The 25,237-nt window shown below is 44.2% G+C and overlaps 1 protein-coding gene across 1 annotated transcript; it reads left to right on the top strand.

The window, feature by feature from the left end:
• The first annotated feature begins 5,580 nt into the window (after window positions 1-5,580).
• Window positions 5,581-19,827, top strand: WNT16 (Wnt family member 16). The gene is made up of 4 exons (XM_087766887.1): window positions 5,581-5,890; window positions 5,983-6,242; window positions 8,215-8,501; window positions 16,127-19,827. The coding sequence occupies exons 1-4, from the start codon at window positions 5,802-5,804 to the stop codon at window positions 16,589-16,591; spliced, it is 1,101 nt and encodes a 366-aa protein (XP_087623013.1). The 5' UTR covers window positions 5,581-5,801; the 3' UTR covers window positions 16,592-19,827.
• The last annotated feature ends 5,410 nt before the right edge of the window (window positions 19,828-25,237 follow it).

Here is a 25,237-nt window from a genome sequence, read left to right as displayed (position 1 = left end):
AAAAGAGTTGTGTGGAAAATGTTAATGCAAATTAGCAGCTGGGGCAGGAATATGAACTGAGTTGCACAGCTTTTAGGGGAGCAGCTCCCCCTCCTTCCTTTACCTGTTGTATAGCTAAAATGCAGTGACCTGCTTGGGAGTATGCTGCTTCTGTGCACACAGAGTATCTTATCCTGCTTATCTCAAGAACTTCTGTATAAAGCTTCCACGTAGAGCAACAAAGCACTGGTGTTAGACCCTCGGGGGAGCCTGGTTTAAAAACCAAGTAAGAAAGACTTTCAGACTTCCCCTCTCCACTAAAGTCACTTGGGTTCTTCTACACACTTGAGCTACTTTTTTTCACCAAACTCCATAATTATCACCTAGAAGTTCTGCAACACCAGCCAGTAGCACCAATCCTCCTCTAATCTCATACACTTTATGTACAAAACAAAAAATAAAAAGTTTAAATAATGCTGCTTTAAGTATGATGAAAAACATTAAGCAAATTTTATGTCAGTGAAAGATTTCCTTTTTTATAATCTCACGTCTCCTAGAGCATTTCCTGTCCTCCTCAAAACAACCAGGGAAATTCATTGACGGCATAAAGGTGCACTGTTATCAAATACAATTTTACTACTAATTTTAATTTTTAGTAGTAAGTAGGTAGTGGGTGAAATCAGAATTGAAAGGGAGCATTTTTTCCACATTTTTCACACCCCTCTTAGTTATGCTTTGAATCCTTATCAGCATTCCCTTGACACATTTTGCTTGATATTGGTATGCTAAAAACATCTCTCTGGAGTAACTCTAGAAAATACCTACATTTAGACTGTCCATATCAGAGAACAGAATTTGCCAGCAGCACTTCAGAAGAAACCCATATCTGCTTCCAGGATCCTCCAAAATATGAGCAGATCTCAAGCACTTGTGTAAATATTGGTAAGTCCAGGACACTGTCTCCAGATTTGCGACCATGGGGAACAGCAGACCCCAGAGTCAGTCTGAGTCCCCTCTTTCTCAGCCCTGACTTTCTGGCAGTGGATCACCAATAGATGTGGACTGCCAGGAGATCTGCTCAGCAATTGCTTTAGTAACTGTCGCTGGAGTTACAGGCTCCAGAAAACGTACTTGGAGGCTACAGTAGTTTTCTTCTGGATTTTTTGGTAAGGAACGGAAGGGATTGTGAGAGGTCTGCTCTTTCCTTGCCTTCCAGATCCTACTTCTCCATTTTTTACATATCCATGAACATTGAGAATGCCATTCTATATACTGTGTCATGCAGCTATTATAAAGATAATATTCAGGGGTAGCTTTGGAACCATTACACATATGCGAGTCTGTGAGGTCTCCATCTGCCACCATGTCATTACTGGATGCACTTTAATTGCTGTCCCAGTCATTTGTGAACTCATTGTGCCAGGTCTAAATTAATTGTTACACAGAAACAGGCGTGTGTACTTTCAGGCTATACATACTAAAATGAAAAATAACACTGAGAACAGCAATAATACTAAACCTCTGGACAAGGGGCAGATGGGTATCTATCTCGGGGGGCTCCATATGGGAGAAGGGGCATCTCTCTTTTCCTCTCTAACTTCCCTTCCATCAGGCTCCAGCCTGAGCTTATGGAGGTCTTAAGACTTGTCTGCTGAGATGCCAACTCACAGAGACATGCTACAGCGTACGGGTGCACTGTACCAAGAGTGCAAGGACCCCTGCCCTGAAGTCCGGGGTCTCACTGCACATCTCTCCTCCTGTCTTTTCTCGCTGAGGGTACGGTACTCTCACAGCCCCACAGTGTGACAGCTCTGCTCAGGCAACACTACTTTCCTGGGGAGCGGGATGCAAGCACAGCTTGCCTCCAGCCCTGCCCCGCTGCCGGAGCAAGGTGGCTCACGCAAGCAGCGCCGCGAAGCCAAGGAGGAAGGGAGTGGTGGCAAAGAGAGGCACGGGATGGCTGGGCTGGGTCAGGCCTCCCAAGGCACAGGCCTGGTTTGCAGATGCTGCAATATCATGCTACCGATTCCCAGTAACCCTGGCAGCGTGCAGAGCTGTGCATGGAGAACTGCAATACCGCTGTGCTATCAGGGTATTGCCCTGCACTGACTATGCGACTGATAAGTGAGCACATAGCAGTTCGCAGCTCCTGACTGGGTAGCAGTGACCTTTACACTTACTTCAAGGCTCTGCTGGCACGTGATCTCTGGAAATGTCCTGGGTGTTTTCCTCAGAAGAGTTTGCCACAGCCAACACATACAAACCTTGATGACAACACCTAATGCTGACACGGTTCCAGTTTCTTCAGTGAAAAGACTCAGCACGTTCCCATTTCCCAGGGTTGATGGGTGCCATTGTGCAGCCAAGCACTGAGATGGATTTGTTGCATTAGAAGTATAGAATTTGTGCTTGGTCACTAAACCTAATAAACTTCACAGATGAAGGGGTAATCTGATTTAGAGAATATGAGAGATTTCTGTTTGGAAGGCAGGTTTGTCTCTGCTCAGTTTTTTAAGATAATGCCCCCGTTGGTCAGGAGGGCCCCTATGCATAGGTGGGATAACAGAGTCTGCTGTGGTGTATTGTTTTTTTCATGTCTCTGCTGGGCATCAGAACTTCCAGGAGAGGGAAAATAATTTGAATCAAGCTTTCAGAAGTGGTGACTTGTTTAGGAAAAGTTAAGAGTGTTTAACTTTGCATGTACCTGCATTTAGTAAATAAGATGGCAGACCTTGATTATAGTGAGAACATTAGCCACTAACTTTTTAAAGAGATAATTGGTCTACCCCTGAAGCATATTATCTGTCGAGTGATCTGTTTCTTCACCCAGATTCTGCACAACAGAGTATTTTTCTTTACCTAACAGTAAATAAAAAAAAATTACATATCTGTAACTGACTCTGTCAAGATCACATTAATCATTATTAAACAGTAAATTAGTAAATGTCCAGTCAGGAAATACCATTTGGCTTAGACACATTTCCTTCTTTTTTTCTTTTAACAACAGTTTATTGTCTTCTTTTTAAAATAGAAAAATGTGGACATTTTAGTATGAATAGCCACAGATAGCCCCACCTTGGGAAGAGAAAGCAAGATAAGCAGTAAGTCTAATTTATCTTCCCTGCTTCATACTAAATTTTGATCACTGAGGCTTAGCACTTGACCTTGGTTTGAATTCTGGTTCATTGTCTCTGCATCACACTCATGTAGCTGGCATGGGGTGAATGGTCTGCAGGCACAGAGAGCTCTGAAGCACCAGCGACTTAGAATTACAGACTTTAGAAATGTTTGGCAAATTTCAATACATTTTGGTAGATTGGCAAGGTATTTCCAAATATCGTGTCCCTTTGTGGGCTTGCAAAGCACATGGCTTGCAAAGTAATTTGATTGCCCTTCCCTTCCTAGTAGCCAACCAACTTGTATGCACACACATAGCTCAGAACTATAGAGATACTCCTGTACAGAAATACTCCTGTATGTGCTGCTTTTGCCCAGAGAGGAGAATATTGCTGGAGGGAATAAAGAAGAGAGATGGTGTAAATGGCAGATGGAAGCTCAGAGGCAGGAGAAGGGCAGAGGCTGGGGGATCTGGGGGGGGAACCGGGCTGCAACAGCCAGAGAGGAGGTGCAGGGGCTGTGGGCAATGGGGAGTGGTTGTAAGGGAAACAGATGGGAAGAGAGGCAGATGGGGGATTAGGACACAAATACATAGTAATCCAACCTTCTTTAAATCCAATGGTCATGGAAAGATGTGGTTTGCTTCCAGTCGCTGTTAGAGATTGGACTGGATGATCTCAAGAAGTCCCTTACAATTTTTTTTTTTTTTTTTTTAGCATCAGCCCTCCAAGTTGCAACTGTTTCACTTTACATGAGTGTATATGATCAAAGAGTTTTCCTAACTACTTAATGGTTATTGTAGTAGAAAAATGTAGACAAAATCAGATCCCAGCACATGGGGACCCAACAGAGAGGTAATTTATTTATGGTATCATACATAAAATATGCTACAAATAGGACTGGAATTTTTGAAATCAGTATTTTTCTAATTTAAATCTTACACTGATATAAGCATATAAGATTCTGCAGCTTCTAGAGAAAAATTCACCTATAAGAATTGAGGACCAAATGTTCCATACTAATTTAAAAAACAAACAAACAAACAAAACCCAACAAACAAACCACAGAGAAGAACCCTATTAAAAGAACTGTCAGGAAAAAAATCATTTAAGAGTGGATGGTAAATTCATACATCAGATCAAGAAGCACGTAAGAAATACACGGCTGCTAGAGCAGGGCTTTGAATTAACTTTAGTAGGTGGAGCCAGGAAGCAGCAATGAGGATAAAACAAACCATGTGTCCTGGAATAATTAGATAATTCTCTGACACAGCCCACACAGTTTTGGCTGGTTCAGGTCTGTTTCATGGCCGGTTCCCTGTGTTCCGACGTGGCCCTCCATCCATTTCCCTCACTCCGGACTAAGTTCCCCTGCAACCACAAGCAGATGTTCTCCAGACTACAATTCAGAACAGAGAAAACGAGCTGTATCGGAAGGTTCAAATAGCTCGTGGGGTCATACGGCATCTTCCCAGGGCTGGTGGTGCTTTGGAGACCCTTTAAGAGCAGGCAAATGAGCACGATGTAGAAAGGAGACATAATTTTATGGATCTAAATGTACCACAGCCTGTGCTCTTAAAATATCTCAGCATATCCATGGGGAAAAAGACAGGGGGAACAGCACATTTATGTGATTATTTCTCTACATGTTGTACTCTGAAAAATGTACATCTGTCATTTGAGATGATTTATTGTGGTCTTCACTTAGAGCTATTGTCAGTCAACAAGAGCTATTTTGCTAATGTACAACTGTATCAAATCAAAGCCTTTGCAGAGCTGCCATTTTACCCAGATTATTTTTAGTGCAGGTGTTTCACTTTCACAGAAGGAAACAGCAATATATTGTGATCAAATAGGACCTGAAAGTCCAGAGTGCCAACACCAGCTCTTCATCAGGTGCTAGCTGACTCATTGGCTTTTAATGTGTAAAATGAGTAACTAACAATTATTAAGGTAGTAGTTGATAAGTCTGTCACTGAAGTTAGCAGGAGCGGACAAATGCTCTCCTAATGAATACTGATGCTGACTCCGGATCCGGTTAGTTAATACTACTAAAGCATTAGGAAATATGAATAAAACGTGTGGGGACTGTTATGATTTATTAACATCAGTATTTTGTGCCTTCTCTTCTTTCTGTGGATGGAACCACTGCCGACCTACAGGTTCCTCTGCCTGCAGCCCCGCTCCGTCGCGCCCGGACCCGCCGCCAGCACCCATCCCAGGCGCTCTCAGCGCTTCAGACCCCAGCGGGAAGGGGCAGCGCCACAGAGGGGCTGGCGAGCAGCTCCCCCGGTCCCGGCCGGGGCACGGCGGAGCGGTGCGGCGCGGAGCGGCGCGGTGCGGAGCAGCGCGCAGCCCCCGCGCTCCCGGCCCGCCCCGGCCCGCCCCGGCCCCCGGGCGGCCAATGCGCGGCCGGGGGAGGCAGAGCCGGGGACGCAGCCGGGGAAAACATCAAACCCAACTTTCTCACCTTGAAGGGAATCAGGCGCTCCCAATGCTTCCCCTCCTGCCGCCCTCCCCGCCAGCCCATCCTCCCCGGGAGGGCCCTCCGACGGCCCGGGCTTCCCCCGCCAGCTGCCCCCTGCCCCCCGAGGAGGAGAGAGCCGAGTAGGGGGGGCGCGACTGGCGACCGTCCCCCTCGGTCCCCGCTGCTCGGGGGGCCGGGCGGCGGGCAGCGGCGGCGCGGCAGGGCTCGATGCGGCGGGCATGGGGCGCCGGGCCCCCCTCGGACCGCGGCTGCTGCGGGCAGCGCTGCTGCTCGCCCTCTGCCCCGCCGCCGCCGGCGGCACCTGGATGTGAGTAGCCGGGCGCGGGAGGGAGGGCTGCGCGGCGCCCGTCCCCTCGTGTCCGCCGGGGCCCGGCGCTGACGGGGGGGCTGCTTCTGCAGGTGGCTGGGCATCGCCGCCGCCGGCGGGCCGGAGAAGCCGGGCTGCGCCAGCCCGCCGCTGAGCCGCCGGCAGCAGGACCTGTGCAAGCAGAAGCCGGAGCTGGTGCCCGCCATCCGGGAGGGAGCGCGCCTGGGCCTCCAGGAGTGCCGCAGCCAGTTCCGACACGAGCGCTGGGACTGCCGCCCGCCGCCCGCCGCCCGCCGCGGGCCCGCCGCCCCCGCCGCCGCCGCCGCCGCCTTCGGGCACCAGCTCAGCAGCGGTGAGTGTCCGCCCCGCCGGGGCCGCCGCCCCGCAGGTGCGGCCGCGGGGCTGCCCCGCTTCTCCCCTCCCCGGAGGGGCCCTGCGGGGCGGGCGGCGGGGGGCCGGGGCTGCGGCGGGGCGGGCGAGGGGACCGGCAGCGCCGGGCGGAGGAGCGCCGCCGCGGAGGGCGGTTACCGCACCCGCCCCGGGAGGCTGAGACAGGTACACGAAATGCCCCGAGCAGACAAAACCTGCCGTTGTCCCTCCGAAACTCTTGTTGCTTATTGTAGTTTTTGCTTCATACGCCGGTGGATGACAGTGCCTTTAACTAGATCCACTTAACTGTGTTGAAATGTTGTTATTCTTAGACTGATGTTGGGTTTATCCCCTTATGTCATACTTACTAAAGGAGTCGGGTAATGACACGCAGTATTTCGAAAAGGTCACTTGATTGCAGGTAAAAATCTGCTCGCAGCACCAAATGCAACGTGAATTACTTTAAAATGTGTCATATGTGCTCAGTTAGACAGTATTGCTCAGCACAGCGAGACCAAAGCTGCTTTCGTTGCGTGAATTAATAATGGAATTGCTGACATTTACACTGAAATAGGGACATTTTGTTTGTATCAAATGGCAGTATCAAAGGTCTTGATCCTGCAAGTTTCTGCTGAGCACTCTGCTCAATGATTTTGGCGTAGCCATTGATGTGAATTTAAGTGTTGTGGTGCTTCATTCTGTGTTTGTGCAATCTTCACTTTGTACTACAATACAACAGGGGAAAAAAAACCCAAATACTAACCATGAAAATGTAAAATGAGCAATAAAAAGTGATGCCTATTCCAAAAAGGAAAAGAAAAAAAAAAAGCAGGGAGCAGTTTACCCTACTATATGTAGCTCTATGTGCTGTATGTTAGTCCTTCTGTCCAATGGGAAGAACTCTTCTTACAGACCCATAAATGGGTGACACTGCCAACCCACGAAGCTTCGCTAGTATGTCCTGTGGAAACGTTTTACGATGGTACCAGCACCACAGACTAATACGAACAGGAGAAACAAACAGGAACTCTCCTGCCCATGAGCAGGAACTTGCAATACTGGAAATAACAAGTTGGTTTTTACAACAGTGAAAATTAGTACAGCGAAATTTTAGCTGCAGTTAATGGCCAGGCATTGATGTTTTGGTTTGCTTAGAGAGTATACTTTGCTTAACACGGTTTAAAGATCTGTGCCACGCTATGCCAGAAGTCTCAGAGAATGGGACTGGCTTAAGAGGCCCAGGCAGGTCCCTCCATGTTTCTTCTGAGGTATAATAGGAACAGTTGAAGGCTTTTTATGCTGCTGTCTTTCCTATGGCCAGCTTATTCTAGGAAAAGCACATGGCCCAAATATTCCTGTGCCATCCTGATTTCTGCCGGGTTTAAGATTCTTGGGGCTGTTGGCAACCTTTGTGAGTTAGAACAACCTCAATGTTTGCTAAATTTAGCATGAGGTAAGTTCTGGCTCTATACCAAAGTAACCCGGGATCGTGACAGCTTCAGGCTCCTCCTCTGAGATCTGAACTAACCTTTTCTTCTTCTTCAAATCAATATGAATAGTGAAATGCAGAGTGGAGAGTAAGGAGTCTGGGGTGTGGTTTGTTTTGGGGGTGATTTTTTTTATTTATTTATTAAAACGTAATTGGCTTGAAAGTTTCTGGGGCAAATAAAGTTCCAACCAGATTTAGAAAGACATAACCAAAAATCCCATGGTACAAGCAGCCAGAAACAGTACCATTAATAGCATGGTCATATGAAGAGGCCCTGAAGTCTTTTTTGGATGCGAATATCCAGTGCTTTAAACAAGTTAACTCTACAGACCAAGCTGCGATGACTTTAAACTTGTAACTGTTCCCTTTTAATAGTAGTCTGGCTTGTAAAATGGGTTTCTACAGCTCCGCCAGGAAGGTAATCAGAGGGAGTTACGAAGTAACACATTCGTGCCTTGCTTTGTAGGCACGAAGGAGACCGCGTTCATATATGCGGTGACGTCGGCGGGCCTCGTGCATTCGGTGACGCGATCGTGCAGCGCAGGAAACATGACCGAGTGCTCCTGCGACACGAACCTGCGGCACGGCGGCTCGGCCAGCGAGGGCTGGCACTGGGGCGGCTGCTCCGATGATATCCACTACGGAATGTCATTCAGCAGAAAGTTCCTGGATGTGCCCGTTAAGAACATAACGGGCAAGAACGGGAGCGGACTGGCGGCGATGAACCTGCACAACAACGAGGCTGGGAGGCAGGTATGTGTCACCATTCGGAAACGGCAGCAATTGCTTGTTTGGTTTCATTGGCAAAATGGCATCAACCGAACGAGGCCAGTCCTTGACTTGCAGGTACAGATGGGGCCAATGGCAAGAACTGCACTAACGCTGCCAAAGCAAATGTGTACAAACCCGGAATCAGAGCTGGGTTTAACTAATTAACTAACTAAACTTCACAGGTTAAAAGAAAATCACAAAGTAAGAATTAGATCTGGAGTGCTAATCAGAGTAATCTCAAATAGATATTTGATATTCTGTAGAGAACTTGAAATAGTCTTGTTATCAGCATAATACATTCGGAGTTTTTTCACTGATTATTCTGTTATTATCATGACCTGCATTTTTAATTCTCTCTAATACTGAATGAGCAGGCAGACTGGACACAAGGCATCGTTACTCATCCACAGAACTGGGGTCCGCATCTGAGACCAGAAGTCTAGAATTGTTCAGAGGGGAAACTGAGAGTTAACCTTTCTTTTAAAAGATGGGATGGAAATGATACCTCTGTTTTAAAGTAGCTCACTGGTTAGGGCACTCGTCAGAGAAGTGAGAGGAGACTGGCTTCGGATAGCTCTTCTTCAGCCCAAAGGACTTCAAACCCATGGTTGCAGAGGGAATGTGTGGGTGGGTGGGTGTGACAGTGGGTCCTCCTGTCCTGTTCTGCAAAGGATGATAAACGGGGGCAGAAACAGCCAGTATAGGGAGATGTGAGTCTGTAATCTAGTGCTTGGGGCTTACATCTGGAATGGCAGAAACTTGGATTCTGGTTCTTGCTTTAAAATTAGTTTCTCTGCTTTACCTTGGAGTTTTTAACTACGTAAGTGTTTAATGGCTCTCTCTGGCCCCGTAATACTTTAAATCTGTTCTGTTGGGTGACACAGCCGTAACTGAAGAAAAGAAAAGGAGACCCTCTGGTTTTGACTACACATATCGATGGGCTCCATTGTAACTCTGTAGCCAGAAGCAGCATCAGTGGGTTTTTCCGAAAACAACTTTCCTATATCAGCCATAGATGGGGAATAGCCATAGTAAGCCATCGTAAGAGCCCTGGTGGTATCATTGCAAACTATTTTAATTTAAACCAATTTTTACAGTTTACAAGGTAATATATTTTATTTAATGTCATTAAGTTATATAGTTGGAAAACCAGAAAATCTTTCAGGGACATAGGCCCTTTTCAGGACTGAAGTAGAAGAAGCAAACTTTAAAACTAAAAGAAGATGCTGAAAACAGTTATTGTGAGTTTAATTAGATGCCAGTCAGCTACTTTATCTCCAAGGAAAGGTGGTTGGTATTATGTAGTAGGGGATGTTAATAAGAGGAACAGAAGATTAAGTGATTATTTCCTTAGGGAAAGAGCAAAGGGTCATTTATGACATTTGTAGAGAGAGAGAGTTAAGGGAGGAGATAATAATGTCCATAAAATTATATCTCTTAATTTCATTTTTTTAATATACAGTACAGATATTATTTTTTATTATAATACTCATATTTGTCATTAGACAGTGCCATTTTCTCATATTAGGGTGAGAGTCAAAGTGTAGGGAAGAAGAGTGCAAGGCTCCAGAGGAACTTCAAAGAGAAAGAGAGATGTGATTTCTGTGTTTAGGTGATAGCAACACAGGTCTCTGATAACCCTGTTCTCATGTCTGCCTCTAGCTCTATGTTAGCAGCTGCAGCAGTTTGCTGTCCTTTTGTCTGCAGTTACAGTGTTTGCTTATGGTCTTCCAGCACCATCCTTGTGCCCATCACTCGCTCCTGCAGGTGCACCAGCACTTCTGTCTGGGGTCTTGCTCTGTGAACTGTACCAAGGAACCATTCAGCTTTACACACACACACACACACGAAACTTTTCTTTTGAGGTTGCTTTCTTTCAAGTTGGATCAGTTCCCTGATCTCATCTGTAGCGGTCACACAGACAGCTGGGCCACCTACCTCATGGGGACAGGACTGACTGGCAAAGGGGAAGAGTGCATTCAGTCGAAGATAACGTGTTTTCAAACAGTGAGCTAAAGCTACAAGGGGTTGGAGGATGTAGTTAAGCAAGTCTTCATTTTCCATGAATAGTATTTTTTACAGGATCCAAGTTATCTTAGATGCCAGTTATATGCATGAAAACATCATCGATTCTGAGTCCACATCTTTAATGTCATACAACTGTAGTATCTTCTGTTACTATTCATGTTGAGTGGTACCTCTTACTATACATAACTTCACGAAAGCAGAGTTTTAGGCTAGGCTGTCGATCTCCAGGAATGTGGTAGAATCCAGCCCAAAAGGATCCGTCCAGTCCTGAGGACCTTTCAGGATTTCAGGCTTTTCACAATACTGAGCTCTCCAACAAGGCTCTCAAAGTACACTGTCACAGGTTCATTTGGTGCACACGATGATACCTATGCTCATTCCTTTTCCAAGACACTTTACTGTGTTTTTAAAAAAAAAAAACATCCACTGCAAGCCTGAAAGGCTGGAAGATCCTTATTTCACTGATTTTGTATCAATGGTGTATTTGTTGTTCATTATCTTGGAAGAAAATATGCAGACTATTTAGTCAGCTTCCATGCATAAATATTTTGTAACTTAATGGCAAACTGTAGGATAAAGCAAATATTTTGACCCCTGTCCAGAGTGAAAGAGAATGTTTATTGTTGGTACTTGGGATTTGTAGCAGCGATATTAGCTGAAGTAAAGTTTAGCAGAACTCTTGATTTTTGTAGTTTCAAAATCCTTAACTAGGAGATGTTGGAAAATGTTGACCTTCATGTTTTGGGGCTTATAAGAAGAATGTTTTGCAATATATTTTGGTACCTTATGACCTTTTGTAATAAATACTGTCGTGTTCCTGGTTCTGTGTCTTGCAAGAGCAGTCTTCCAGGGACAATACTTCTGTGTTTGTTTGGAGTTACGAATGGAACTGGTATGTGCAGAATTCTCTTGATCCTTTCCCATTTCCATACAAAATGATATTTTACATTTCTACATCTCACAGTTAAATCCAAGATGTATCAATTTTAAAACAGTAAGGATCCTTTGACTGAGTTGTCCACTGTTTAGGATACTAACCTGAACCTCAGAAGATCCAGATTTCATTCCTTATTCTGCCACAACATAAATGTTCATCATCTTTTAGCATTGTAATGTTCAGGATACCTAGATGTGCATATGTGAGTTGGGTACCTCCACGCCTTAAATTAAAGGATGAGGGGAGTCAGGCACTATGGGTTGAGTGTTATTGTAGGAGTATTCTTTCAGTGTTGGAAGAATTTCTGCTCAGTTTTGCACTTGTGGAAATTTATTTGATCTGCAGGACTTGTGTTCTCACATTGAAATAGGTTGGCTCATCGGAGAGTTTATTTTTACTGATACTTGTGGGTTGGTAACAGACCCACCAGCTGTCTGCAACTGTTCTTAAGTGCTGTACCTCTGGTAGGACGTGCGCTTGTCTTAATGAATAGTCCTGCTCTCTTCTCCCAGTGGCTTGAATTAGGCTGTTTGATTACAGGCATCAGCAGTTCCCATTGCAAAACCAGTACTGGCAGCCCCTGTCTCACAGCTGAGGACAGTGCCTGCAAACAGAGAGCTTAGCTTGGAGTTATTAAGCATTAATTGGCATTAAGGGGTATAAAAACTGTGATTCCACTGACACTCTCCTTAGTTGCAGACCAATCTCTGCTTTTTGCCTATCCACCTGTCGTAGCCACACATTCCCACCCCATGCTGCTCCCTCTGTTAATTGCATTGGATCAGTGAAAGGAAGTCAGTTTAAAAATGATCTTTTTTCAGGTTAATTTTTAACACAGATCAGTGTTTAGCACTGTATCCAGTTCATCACTTACTTAACCTTGTGCTGTTCTTGCACTATTACCACCAGGGCTGAGGGCAGCAAGTGGCAATAGGGGCAAGAGCAACAGCTCAGGTGGGCTTGTGGCTGAACACAACACTCATGGATCCAGCTCAGTTCCACACTGATCACGTCCCACCAGAAGGCTGCGTCGGCTCTACAGGCGCCCTCTTAGGTTTATTTGCAAGGAAACAGCAAGAGAAGATTCCTAGGCCCTAAATTTTGCCAGATGTTCAACTATGGGAGTTCATTAAAGTTCACATGGCAGCCTGAAATCCAGCGGCGTGTTTTGTGATCAGCCAAAGCAAGATGTCAGCTCCCTGTGCTGGCAGTAGAGGCAACCCAAAATATGTTGGAGTCCAACCAGAAAACTTGCCCATCCTAGCAGCTGGGAAGCAATAGCCCAGGGTCATGCACAGTTGTGATGACACCATAAATCATTCTACAACAGATTGTATCAAAGCTTCATGTGAGAATCCTGAGCAACACAGAATAAAAACACAAATGTTTGTAACTGCTATGGATGTTCTCAGTGCTTCCACACACAACCACATTTGTAGGTCTTGCATTGATCTGATCATCCATACACTGCCTGAGACTCCAACATCTGTTTCTGCTGTTTAGAAACTCTCTCTCCCTTTAGTTTTTATCCTTGGAGAAAGGCTCTGAGTGTCATCTGCTGGGCTGCTTGCCCACATGGAAGTAACTCGCCCTTAGCACCTAGCAGACGTGTCCAGTGCTTCCCCTGACAAGTTCTGGATCCTTCTGCCTCATGCAGATTTTACTATGCCTGATTCTAGCAGACTTGGAAGTACACTTCTTTCCCCAAGCCAAACTGTATATTTTCCCCCTGTTGTTTCTTCCCTAGTTAGTACCCTGTCATACTGCAGTGAAAGCAAGGATTACATCTGTAACCTTATAAATCTTATAGCACAATGTGGTTTCAAACTACTTTGAGATTCTGGTTACTTGCTATGATACAAATAACCGATCCTAGAAATTAGAAAATACTATTAAATCCTTTCTGTTTATCAATTGTGTGTAAAATTTATCTTTCAATACCGTGTTTCTCTTTCCCTTGACGTTTTATTAGGTTATCTGTATTCTAACAGACTTCTGTCTTGGATCTCAACTTCTCATCTGCCTCAATCACTGTTACGTCTTAATGATGCATATTCTGACTACCCAGTGATTTCCTTATTGATAGATTCTGGAGATAGGAGCACAAGGTCACATCTGTCTATTAAACAGAAACTAGCCTGTGAAGGAGAGAAGTATCTACAGGAATTACTGCCAGTTGATTTGCCACTGAAAGAGTCTGTGTGTGCTTTGGGGTGAGGGTCTGCTTGTTGCAATATTCTTATTTCTTCCAGGATAGGGAGAAATCTCCAATCCCAAAAGCAATCCACAGCACCTGGAAATATCTCTTGTATTGGTGCATCACTTCACCAGGTTTAGTTTGCAAAGGTTAATGGCTGTTCTAGGTCAGGGCATACACCTGCTCGTTCTTGCTAATGGTTCTGTGAATGCCTTGCTTGTTTGGCTTCTGTAGTAACCTCTACCAACAAATCAGTCCTGTTCATTAACCAAGGATGTGACTCCAAGCAAACACTTCGGTCATGTGTATTTTTAATAATGATGTTTGTAGAGTTATATGCAAATACCAACTCGGGCTTGTGTCAATATCTTTGGGGCAGAACATGGCAGGAGACCTCAACTCCCACTGAAATCAATGGATTTAACCATGTTGGACTCAGTGACCACCGTTACCATGACGAAAATTCCTAGTTTAACATACAGGGTAGAAACAGCTCGTTTTATCTGCTCCATGTCTTGACTAGCTCTGAAACTTTGAGGATGGCATTTGTGCTGCCTGAGCTAGAAATAAGCAGTCTGGGACTTGAGTTTTTTTCTGGTCATGCATAGAGTCAGTAGGGCTCGGTAGGATTTCAGGGCTCTAGTCTCACTGCAGAATCAGGGCTTAAGAACAAGCACAAATGAAACTACTGTCTCAGGGAAAATCAGATGAGGGTGTTAGATAGATTTATTTTCTATTTTTTCTTCCCTAAGACAGTTTGAGAAAGAAAGATTGACAGTGGTTAATGGGGGCTGTGGAGTAAGCGAAGGTTTAGGATGAATATTAATAAACAGCATGAAATTGGATTTCTTTTGTCTTCCCCACTTTGTGGAAAATAGTGGTTCCTCCACAGAAGAATAATTTGAATCTGTATTGACCTTGCTGCATAAGAAGTTTAAAGAGAAACTTACTATGAATTCATTAAAAATTCACTCTTTCTGTTACTTTTCCCAATTGCCTTTATTGTGGAAATTAAATAGGATGGAAAAGGTTAGTAAAATGGAAGACACTATCATGGGCTTTCTGCACCATTAACTAATGGCTCGTATGAGTCTACAGGATGGCTCCAGAGAGTACCTTAATGGAAAGGTAAAACAAAAAAAACCCAAAATTATGGTACCTTATCCTTTTGCTGTATCTCTGCATGCGGCGATTTTTCTGTGCACTTTTCCAAACTATAATGTAAGATGTGTCACAACTCCAATTGTATAATTTTATAGTATAACTGTTAGATATTCCAGAAGGACGGATTATATTGATTGTCTGCTGACTATTTGAATTGCAGTCCCAGATAAAGTTACTTCTTGTTTACAGATTCCAGTTCTTTGAGGCTTGGTCTCATATAAAGGGAGCCAAAATTCTTGAGTATTGCAAAAGCTTAACGCAGGCTGCAGATTTCCGTTGTTGGTCAGACAGTTATTGTTCAGCCCAGTGCTTGCATTTGCGTGGGTGTGGAAAAGTAGCCCACCTTAGGTTATTTTAATGTTGGTAATAACTGGAAATTTTGCTAAAACATTGAAAGTTATGAAAGTAATGTGAGTGCAACTATTGTATTGTGTTAAATAGAGCCGTTATGCAACTGGAGACACTAGAAACCCATGATAGTACTAGTATGCTTGAATTACAAGAACAGGGCTGGATCCTGTAAGTGGGAAGAACCTGAGCTTTACTCCAGAATTCCTGAGTTGAAGACACCTCTGCTGAGCTACAGCGGCTCCTTTGATAGACCTTCCGTGGAGCTCAGAGATGTGGGCATCCTCCTGTTTTTCCAACACAGGTCTGCCCCGAGGCTCCTCCAGGCCGTACGCTGCGCTGCTTCGGGTGCTGAGCCACGCTGGTCACACAGACACTGTTGTGCGACCTCAAACCATTCCTGTGGCCTTAATTACAGACTGTGTTGTGGATGTTTAGTGATCCTGATGGTAGCCACAAGGCACCCTTAAAAGATGGCATAGACCTGCCCAGTAAATGTCTTCCAGCGTAGGAATGGTGCCGTTACTTGCCCTGTCCCTGCTTCCCCTCCTGCTGTTCCCCAGGAGGGCCGTTTGCATTCCAGCGGTGGGAGGAGCGACGCAGGACATGTCATTTCAGGTATTTAGGATCCTCCAGAATGAAAAGCCAGCCAGAAGTACAAGCATTCATTATTGTGATTCGATATTGCTACGTTATCACCATTGCAAAGTGCAAATGCAGAGCACTTCTGAAGATCAGGCTTCCCATAGTGGGGGTCTGGAGTTGGAAACCTGATTCCTAACATGTATCTCCTGTGCTCTGGCTTCCCCATCACTGAAATGGCAATGGCAGCTGTAACATTAAATACTTCGAGACCTCTGTGTTACTGGTGTCAGGCAGTATTCCTAGTGAGCGAAAGATCGCATCCAAATGTCGTTCTCCCTTTGCTTTCAGGCTGTAGCAAAGCTGATGTCAGTGGATTGCCGTTGTCACGGTGTTTCTGGGTCCTGTGCTGTGAAAACTTGTTGGAAAACAATGTCCTCCTTTGAAAAGATTGGCCGGTTTTTAAAGGATAAGTATGAAAACAGCATACAGATATCAGATAGACTGAAAAAAAAGCTACGCAGGAAAGAGAAAAGCCAGCGAAAAATACCGATTGGGAAAGAAGACCTGCTGTATGTGAACAAATCGCCCAATTACTGTGTCGAAGACCAAAAACTGGGGATCCCTGGGACTCAGGGAAGGGAATGTAACCGCACCTCGGAGGGGCCCGATGGCTGCAACCTGCTCTGCTGTGGGCGCGGGTACAACACCCACGTCGTCAGGCACGTGGAAAGGTGTGAATGCAAGTTTGTCTGGTGCTGCTACGTGCGCTGCCGGAGGTGCGAGACCATGACCGACGTACACACCTGCAAATAAGATGAAGTACAGAAAACACGGCCAAACCATCCCACACTGTTTGGTACACACAACAAAGCAGTAAATACTCTTACCATGTGGGATTGCAGGGGGATCAGCCTCAGGGGGAATGGGTATTGCCAAACAACGGGTAGTCCAAGCATTTGGCGTATGAAAGAGCAACTGAGCGAACAGCAGCCTGCACACAGGGACAGCTAAAACAACAAAAAAGGATTCCCGATGACACATTTGAACATGTAACTCCATGAGCAGGGACAGACACTAAGCTTTCCAAGGCTTTAATAGCCACAACGCCCTGAAGATCCATGTGGTCAGTAGGTACAGTAGAGAAAACTCAAGATCTCGTTAGCCAGAGATTGAAGAGTTAAGAGGGCGTGTAAGACACATTAGATATAAACCTTATGTCTGGATTTTTAAAACTGGGACTAGATGGTTGATTTCTGCAGGCTTTAGGAAAAAAAACAAAGATGGGGGAATGTTCTGCTACTGACCATGAAACATTTGCTTTGCAACCGTTTGGAAAGCTGTCTTCTGCATAATATGCAGAAAAGTGTCTGGTACTGAGAAATACGCGTGACTGCAGAGAGCCTGGGTGGAAGAGAATGGTCCATTGGCATGGAGCAAGCTGTGTCCAGAGTAGAGGGGCTGGAGCACAGCTTGATGAATGTGAACAGTGTACCAGATAGCAAGCCCGGGATTTTTTACAGGTTGTCTTTCAAACACACAAAGGACAGGTCTGAGGAGGGACAGAAATACAGTTTGGTATTTGAAGGAAATAAAATCCTTCACAGGCATTTCCTCAGTATCTGAATACACAATCTGCGAGTCAGCCGGTCGTCACCCCACTGTTAGACTGTATGCAATAACCTGCCATGTTCAACCATCTTGCTAGTGGTTCACCGTCATTTTCACAATTAACCATACGAGATTCAGCCCAAAGAAATCTGCCATAAAGCAAAAGATTTTTTAAAACATTGCTTTCTCTTATAGAAGCAGCAGCTAGAACTTTTCATTAGGTTGCATCCTAAGTAAGTTCAGTGCACAATGTAATTTATGTACTGGCTCACACCACTAAAATATTTAAACTGTTATTGATAACATTTTCTCCCTCTCCATGTGGTGGCTCAATTTTATTTTACATCTGTGAAAGGTTGTTTATTTTTATGCAATGATTTAATGCCTGGCTTAAAAAGCATCATGTGAAAGGATCTCTGTTGTTTAAATGTGCAAAGACCTATTTTTGATAAGACAAGAAAGTTTATATTTTGTAAATATTTAAATTATGCAAGTTGTGTAAAAGGTTTCCAAAACTAATGTGATAAGATAGTTGACAGCCTTTGACATTTGTTGGTTAGATATTTGTTACTATTGTCGTAGCCTTTAATTGATTTTTATTTGCATGTGCAGGGGGAAATTAGTCAGAGAATTACATAAATGTTCTTTTTTTTTACCATCAGGGTGGTTATAATTATTGCAGTTAATACACACTGATGAGAAACACTTACTATGATTTTCTAAATGATCAGTTAATTAATATTCTATATCCTTTTTTATTCTTTTAAATCCATTTTTACAAACAGTGAAATCCTGGCTCCAGCGGTAAGTGCAGAACTCCCACTGACATCAAGGGGACTTGAAAGGGTTTGCAATCCCTTAACTTGTTCCACACCAACAGTCAGTTTTTAGAAAGAAATCATCCTAGACAGTTTGGTTGAGGCTTTCAAAGTTACTTGGAGGAATTCATTTCCTAGTTGTCAGTTGTTTTCCCATGAAAGATGGTGACCAGGTTCCCTGTCAGTCTTTATTGGATGTGTAGGTCAGGAAGAAGCAAACAAAATCTGTGTTGTGGTACTTCACTGCTTTATGTGGAGTATCTTAGGAACATCAGTTCAGCATCCAAGAAGTCCTTTATCTGCTGGTTCTTTTTGTACCTTCCCTCCACATTTGGCCAGTCTGTCTCCATTGACCTAGCCAAATAAATATCCTGAGGCCACAAAATCTGCTGTCTATGGGAAGGGTGCTCAGCATGCCAGTCACTGTCACAGCAGGATTCAATACCCTCCCTGTGAAAACTTGGATGGGGAGGACACGTCCTGGTGGAAGACCCTGAGGAGAGAGTTGTGAGCCCAAGGTTGTTCCCGTCTTCCAGCAATGAAAGTAAACCCACAGGCTCCACAGGCAGTGTCACAGCACCTATTGGCAGCATGGATGGGACATGCTACTGGTCACTGTTGATATGAAGGTGTTGTAGACAGCACTTCTCTCTCTTTCTGAATCTGCCCTGCGTCAAGCTGCTGGCAGAGGTAAGTGCCTCGGTGCCCTACGTGAGACTGGTCCTAGCAGAACCTCCACTGAGTTCAGTGTTGAGGTCACCACCATTTTGCTGTATGGGGCTTCAGCAGTAACCAGCTGCTGGGAGGTCAGTGTGGAGACCTTATTCTTACAGAATCATAGAATTGTTCAGGTTGGAAAAGACCCTTAAGATCATCGAGCCCAACCGTTAACCTAGCACTGCCAAGTCCGCCACTAACCCATGTCCTCAAGCACCACATCTACCCATCTTTTAAATACCTCCAGGGATGGGGACTCAACCACTTCCCTGGGCAGCCTCTTCCACTACCTGACAACCCTTTCGGTGAAGAAATTTTTCCTAATATCCAATCTAAACCTCCCCTGGTGCAACTTGAGGCTGTTCCCTCTTGTCCTGTCACTTGTTACTTGTCAGAAGAGACTGACCCCCCACCTTACTACCACCTCCTTTCAGGCAGTTGTAGAGAGCAATAAGGTCTCTCCTGAGCCTCCTTTTCTCCAGGCTAAACAACCCCAGTGCCTTCACCCTTCAATCTGTGTCTCAAAACTACCTTAGCTTTTACCGGACCTAAAGGTTCTTCCGTGCCTGATCCGTAAAGTAAGAAAAATCGCCACTGTACTTCTCAGAATGCCTTAATTTCTGGCAGAGTAGGAAATGGGGAGAAAATGGTCCTGGACTCCTGGGCCTAAGGTCAGCTTCAGGGATTTGCCCAGGAGAAAAACCTCAGTAGGCTGTTTCTGTGGGTTTGAAGGGGAAGGGCACTCACATCAGCATTGCACGGATGCAGCCAACAAAATCAGGGTGTCTCTTGCCTGCTTGGCTAGCCAGTATTTGATGCTGCATTATTTTTGAGAGGTCATCCAGTTCCAAAAAAATATCTTTTTGTTCTTAATGTTGTTAATTAATAAAAGATTTTTTTTCTGGTTTTGTGGGGAGGAAGAGTTTATTTTTTCAAAGAATGACAAAAGACAATGAGAAGTGGCAACACATGATTTGTGAAAACTACACTGGCTGAGCAAACAAGATAATGGGTTTGAAGCTTCACTGGCGGCAGAAGGACCCATCTTGCCTCTGAGGAGCTGAAGAGAGCTATTTCATGGGAGGTGGCATTACCCTTTCTGCACGGAGGGCAGAGCACTGGTGAGAGCAAGCGCACGCGGTCTGAGGGCCTGCTGCTCGCTCTCTTGCTGCGCTTGGGGGCTTGGAGGGGGAAGCAGAAGCAAAGCTGGGTGCATTGGGGAGACTGGAGCATGAGCCCCTCTCTTTATCTCTCACAGCTGAAATTGCTGTTTAAGTTAAGCTCCATTGTAACATCGCAGTTACATCCATAAAACTAGTTCTGGATGGGCAGCATCAGCGAGAGCAATTGTGGACGGGATCAGGATATGAACATTGTTTTGTAGTAGCATCAGGACTAGAGAAATTAGCTGACATCTATTGCAGTATTTATTCCACAAAACTGCCTTTACTCCTTCCACACTCCGGAAAAGCTCTCCTTGGGTGACAGCAAGAGGGAGAACCATCTGTAAGACAGCATGCCTCCACTTTCAAAGAGCAGCCTACGTACGACATATGTGGTTCAACTACTTTTATGGGCATATGGCACTGGGATGAATTTCATTTACTCAGTTTAATAGGGTGGAGGTTTTTTCCAAGTGCTGGGACTGGAGGATCAAGGTTGTTGACTTTGAAAACACAGCCTTATAATACTCTCGTATAGCTTTGCAATAATACATCCTTTCTGTTTGAAAGTAGCTACGTAAGCGCTTATCTGAGCAAGCAAGATTAGAAAAAAAATTGGAAAGAAATTCACAGTTCGAGTAGGGAAAAGGTCTTACCTCAGTCCTGTTCCCTCACGCTGCCCTTTTATGCATGGAGCAGCAGTTTGTGAAAAGTAGCAAACCTATGAAAAAATGCCACAAGTTTACTTTTTAAAGAAAGGGTAATTGTAAACTCTTCTGAAAATGATATATGCTATTTTGAAAACAGAAATGCATGTGCACTGGCTGCATATTTTAAGAGCAAAGTTGTGTTGTCGACTGAAGTGCTGACATACTCGGAGGCGTTACGGCAGGAATACAGCTGGTCAGTCTGTCGACATGCCAGCCTCTGCGTGCCTCGGCAACTGAAGAACTCTGTCTTGTCCTTGCCTGTTGGAGATCCCTTGTCAAAGGATGTGGAGTAAATGGAGATTGTCTCCATTGCTATCAAAATGTCTCTGTGCTGGGCAGCACTTTTCAGTGAATGACAAGTATGTGAGATGTATGTGTAAAGTACACAGCAACAATTAGCATTGGTCATTCAGAGGAAAGGATGTTAAAAGGACATCCACTTTGGCTGAGGTTTCTGACAGAGCTGAGATGCTTGATTTCATTGAAGGATGAGGTTCCACAAGATAGCAACTTGACTTTAGGGTGGTTCCTCATAGATCAAAACTGTCATGGCTAGGTCATGTAAAGTGCTGAACCCATACCAACTCACTCTGCTGGCTAAAACTTATTATAAACATGTAAAAGGATCATTCCACTGTGGCAGACTTCATGCCAAATGAGGCACTGTTTGTCTGAGCCTTCTAACTTATGGTAGATATCACACAGGGTGGAATATCAGGAAGTATTAGAGTGGACTAAATGTTATTATTTGCTCTAGAAAACCTGCCAAAAATGGTAATTGTGAATCCTCTGCTGACTGTATCTCGTCTGTCCTGCCAGGTGATCTGGAGTGCCCAGATCCAGTAGCAGCCGTAACGGTGAATGCGGTATCATGACTTTATTTTTCATTTCACACAAGGATTTGCAATAGCAATTCTTAGGATTTTACACACTTTCACAATTTTTACTGTTAGTGAATCAGCACAGGAAGACAATTGCCAACAATACCTAACTGAGAAACAGGGCTTCACACCCATACGTCCAATGAGCATCACTAAGGAGAAGAGGAGGAGGAGGAGTATTCTGACTATAAATAGGAAACTGGGGAGAAATTACTTGCTCAAAGTCACTTGCAAAAGTAGTGGCAGACCTAAAAAAAAAAAAATAAGAATAGGCAGGTCTCCTGATCATCAACCTAATGCTTTGGCTACCTGGTCACTGCATTTGTTTCTCAGCCCACCTAGTTTGAAAAATGTGGTTTGCCAGTTAGGATTGTACAGTAACCATCCGAGTCATGACTACTGGGCAAGTTCTGCTGCAGAGCCCAGAACAGTTTTTCAAGGACAGGCAAAGACTAAAATAATCAGTTGGCTAAAATTGCATTTCCTAAACATGGCCCCCTGTGGTTTGTATTTCTGGAAGTCAAATATGCTTTTTTCCCCCGCACAAATGACAAATTCATCCTGAAAGGAATGGTGCCTGTGAGCTCCATGTTAATGCTGCAGATAATTAGTGCTAAAATACTCATGCCTGTCCCAGAGTCTGCTGTTACACTGAATCGACAACTGTGTAATTCCACAGGTAGTTCTGTTAAATAACTAATGGTTTACTCAGCAGAGAATGAAAAGGGAATTAATCCTCTCTCGCCACTGTGTCAGCTCTGCAGGGCTGGAAGTACGGTGGCAGATAGGAACATGAGACTGCAATTCATTTCACAGCTAGCAGATAACACTGACTGGTGATCCCTCTGGCCAAGGCTGGAATTTGGATGCCAGGGCTGACTGTAAATGGATGGCCTTCGGTGGAGGACAGCTATCGCTTCATTTGCACAGCAAAGAGGTGCAACAAATAAAGCGCCTAGGAGAGTGAAGGCAGACACATGTGTGGAGCTTAGATGCACTAATTGAACTGGAGAAAGATAAGAGAGCTTCCTTACAGGGTAGTGCCACGTACCTTGTGAAACCTTCTGCTGAACCTGAGCCTGCAAGCACGAGTACAGCTTGTCACAGGCTAAAAGATCAGAGCCTGTCTCGGGGTTTGGCCATTTCATTTTCCTCTCAGCCTTGCTGTGTTTATGACTGTACAGTGTAATTTTAAATGAGCTGCATGTTTTCCTTGTTAATACTTCAAGAATCATCAGCTTACCATCCATTTTTAAAAATTTTTTTGGTAATATCAAGTTATGTGTGTATCAGGATGCCTTAATTAAAATGCTGAAACTTCTGATTGGGTAAGACTTCTATAATCATTTTCCCCAGAGCCCTGAAAATCTGTATTTGATTGTGGAGCAGAGTGAAACACATTTCATGAGCATTTCTGTTTTCTAGAGAAAGAGCTTGACACTATATGAGGGGTTAAAAACAGCCTGCAGGATTATTTATGTGGATGATGATTTACCCTCTGTGCTGAAAGGTGCATTGTGCCTCGTGTCAGTAGCACAAAAAACAGCTGACAACTGAAACAATGTCCCATTCTCTTGCATGGACCAATCTGCCCCATAATCTAAGAAATTAATTTGACACTCTATTGTGTCTCAGGATGCGCTAAATAATATTTAGACATTACACAGACTGAGTTTTTAGAGGATCTATATATTATTAAGAGAATCAACAGGCAGAGGAACACAACATCAAGATACTATTCAATCCCAGTTTAAGATGTGCTATTCGGGTTTTTAAAAACCAGTTCTGGCTAGTCAGTGCTGATTACGCCAATAGGAACAAAACCAAAAGTTACCTTAAACTCAGAGAACTAAGCTGCTAAGTTTTACACTTGCTGACTTTGGCACTTTAGGCTGCAGTCTCACGGCAGGCTGGGTTTGCCCACCAGGTTGGCTGAGTGGGTGCCCAGGTCCCTACCCCATGCCCTGACCCCAGCCCATCGGTCGGTTTAGCGATATGGTTCACAGAAACACTCCACAAACAATAGATTTGGCTCAGTTTGGAGCAGCAAACTGCAGCAAGGACGTGGCAATAAGAACTCAAGGAGGTGAGCTGACTGTGCTGCCAACATCAGAATATTGTCCAACTATGGTTTCACACTTCATCTGCATTGAAAACTCCAGGTCTTTAATAGAAAACAAACCAATGAAACCAAAACCCACACAGCATGAATGGAGAGTATTTGAAAGAAGTTCTGCAAACAAAGCAGCTAGTGAAATAAACCCATTTTAGTGATTTCTATGCAAGACATTTAGGTAGAACCAAACTTTGGTCCAAAGCTACAGCCACCTCCTGTAGAAGCTTTATGATCTCTCACAATATGCTACCATTGTGCCCTCTCAGAAAAACAAGCAAGCCATGTACAGTAAGAAGGGTTGATGCTTCAGGGCAGGCACGTTTTCCATTGATCAATGACTTTATGGCCCCATGACTGCAAGTAACCTCTTTAAGAAGCCCTCCTTGCTTTGGGTCACTCAGGACTAAACAGCACTAAGGGAAGACAGAACAGTATCGTACTCTCTGCTGAGACCATATTTAGGGTAACACAATTCTGTCCACTTAACCTTGAAATATTAGTTGGGTTTAGTGTTTTTTTTTTTTTCCCATTTGCTGATTATCCCGTAATTGCAATGCTAAGAACCCACTCTAAACCTCTTGCATTGTAGTGCAAGATCAGCAAGAGGAACAGAACCAACCAGCTGCTCCGGGCTGCTTCCAGGGATCAGAAATTTCCCAGAGAGGATGCAGCGATTTCTGTGCATTTTACACAGTACACAATGTGGCTGGACTATTACAGTGCTCTATACTGATCCCTAACCCTCTCCGTATATATTCTAAAGCCCTGAAAGAAAGTTTTGATTTCTACATACTTCAAAAAATAACAAACAGATTATGTTAATTTTATTTACTAATACACCACAAAACACAAGGTATAGTTATCTACATTGTGTGTTAGGTGCTTTTGAGACATCTATGAGGGTTTAGATATAAAAGCCATAAATCAAGACATTATCCACCAAGTTTTCCAATGGGAAGGATGATTCAGCTGCCAGGATCTGGGAACATGAGGCTGTACTGATAAAGACAATTTTGAAATATTCAAGGCCAAGGAAGATAAATAGCCAGAGAGGATTGCTGTAGCATTTGGTAGGAAAAAACATCTGCAGATGATGTTCCACAGAAGATAGCACTCCCTTTCACCATCATCCATCAAGCTCAAAGAGGAGACATTCCTCCTCAGATGGGAGTGCCTTTTTTCATGTCAATGAGGTTATAGCTCATATATAGGTATGGACAACACCCTAAGAAAGGGACAGACCTTTTTGAGGGAACGGGTGATTACAGATTTACAGATTATAGCAATTATAAAAGGATAAATGCAAGATTAAAGGAACCGGACTGCATGTTCTAGAAAGGAAAAGATAGGACCAGGAAGAATGTAAAAGACATCAAAAGAGCAGAGCCATCAATTTTTAACTTGCAAAGAAGTAATCATTGATTTTCAGCAAAGATTTGGATGGTA

The sequence above is a fragment of the Nipponia nippon genome, unplaced genomic scaffold, assembly GCF_047370975.1.
Source record: "Nipponia nippon isolate SJK-2023a ecotype South Korea unplaced genomic scaffold, ASM4737097v1 scaffold_3, whole genome shotgun sequence".
NCBI lineage: Eukaryota > Metazoa > Chordata > Aves > Pelecaniformes > Threskiornithidae > Nipponia > Nipponia nippon.
Note: the sequence above shows the minus strand (reverse complement) of the source record. Positions and strands in the feature narration are given on the sequence as shown.

What these genes read in the sequence shown, in the direction of transcription:
- WNT16 (XM_087766887.1), top strand. Translation starts at nt 5,802, where the DNA reads ATGGGGCGCCGGGCCCCCCTCGGACCGCGGCTGCTGCGGGCAGCGCTG. An exon ending in CGGGCACCAGCTCAGCAGCG is followed by an intron (nt 6,243 to 8,214) that starts GTGAGTGTCCGC and finishes CTTGCTTTGTAG; the next exon opens with GCACGAAGGAGACCGCGTTC. An exon ending in ACAACGAGGCTGGGAGGCAG is followed by an intron (nt 8,502 to 16,126) that starts GTATGTGTCACC and finishes CTTTGCTTTCAG; the next exon opens with GCTGTAGCAAAGCTGATGTC.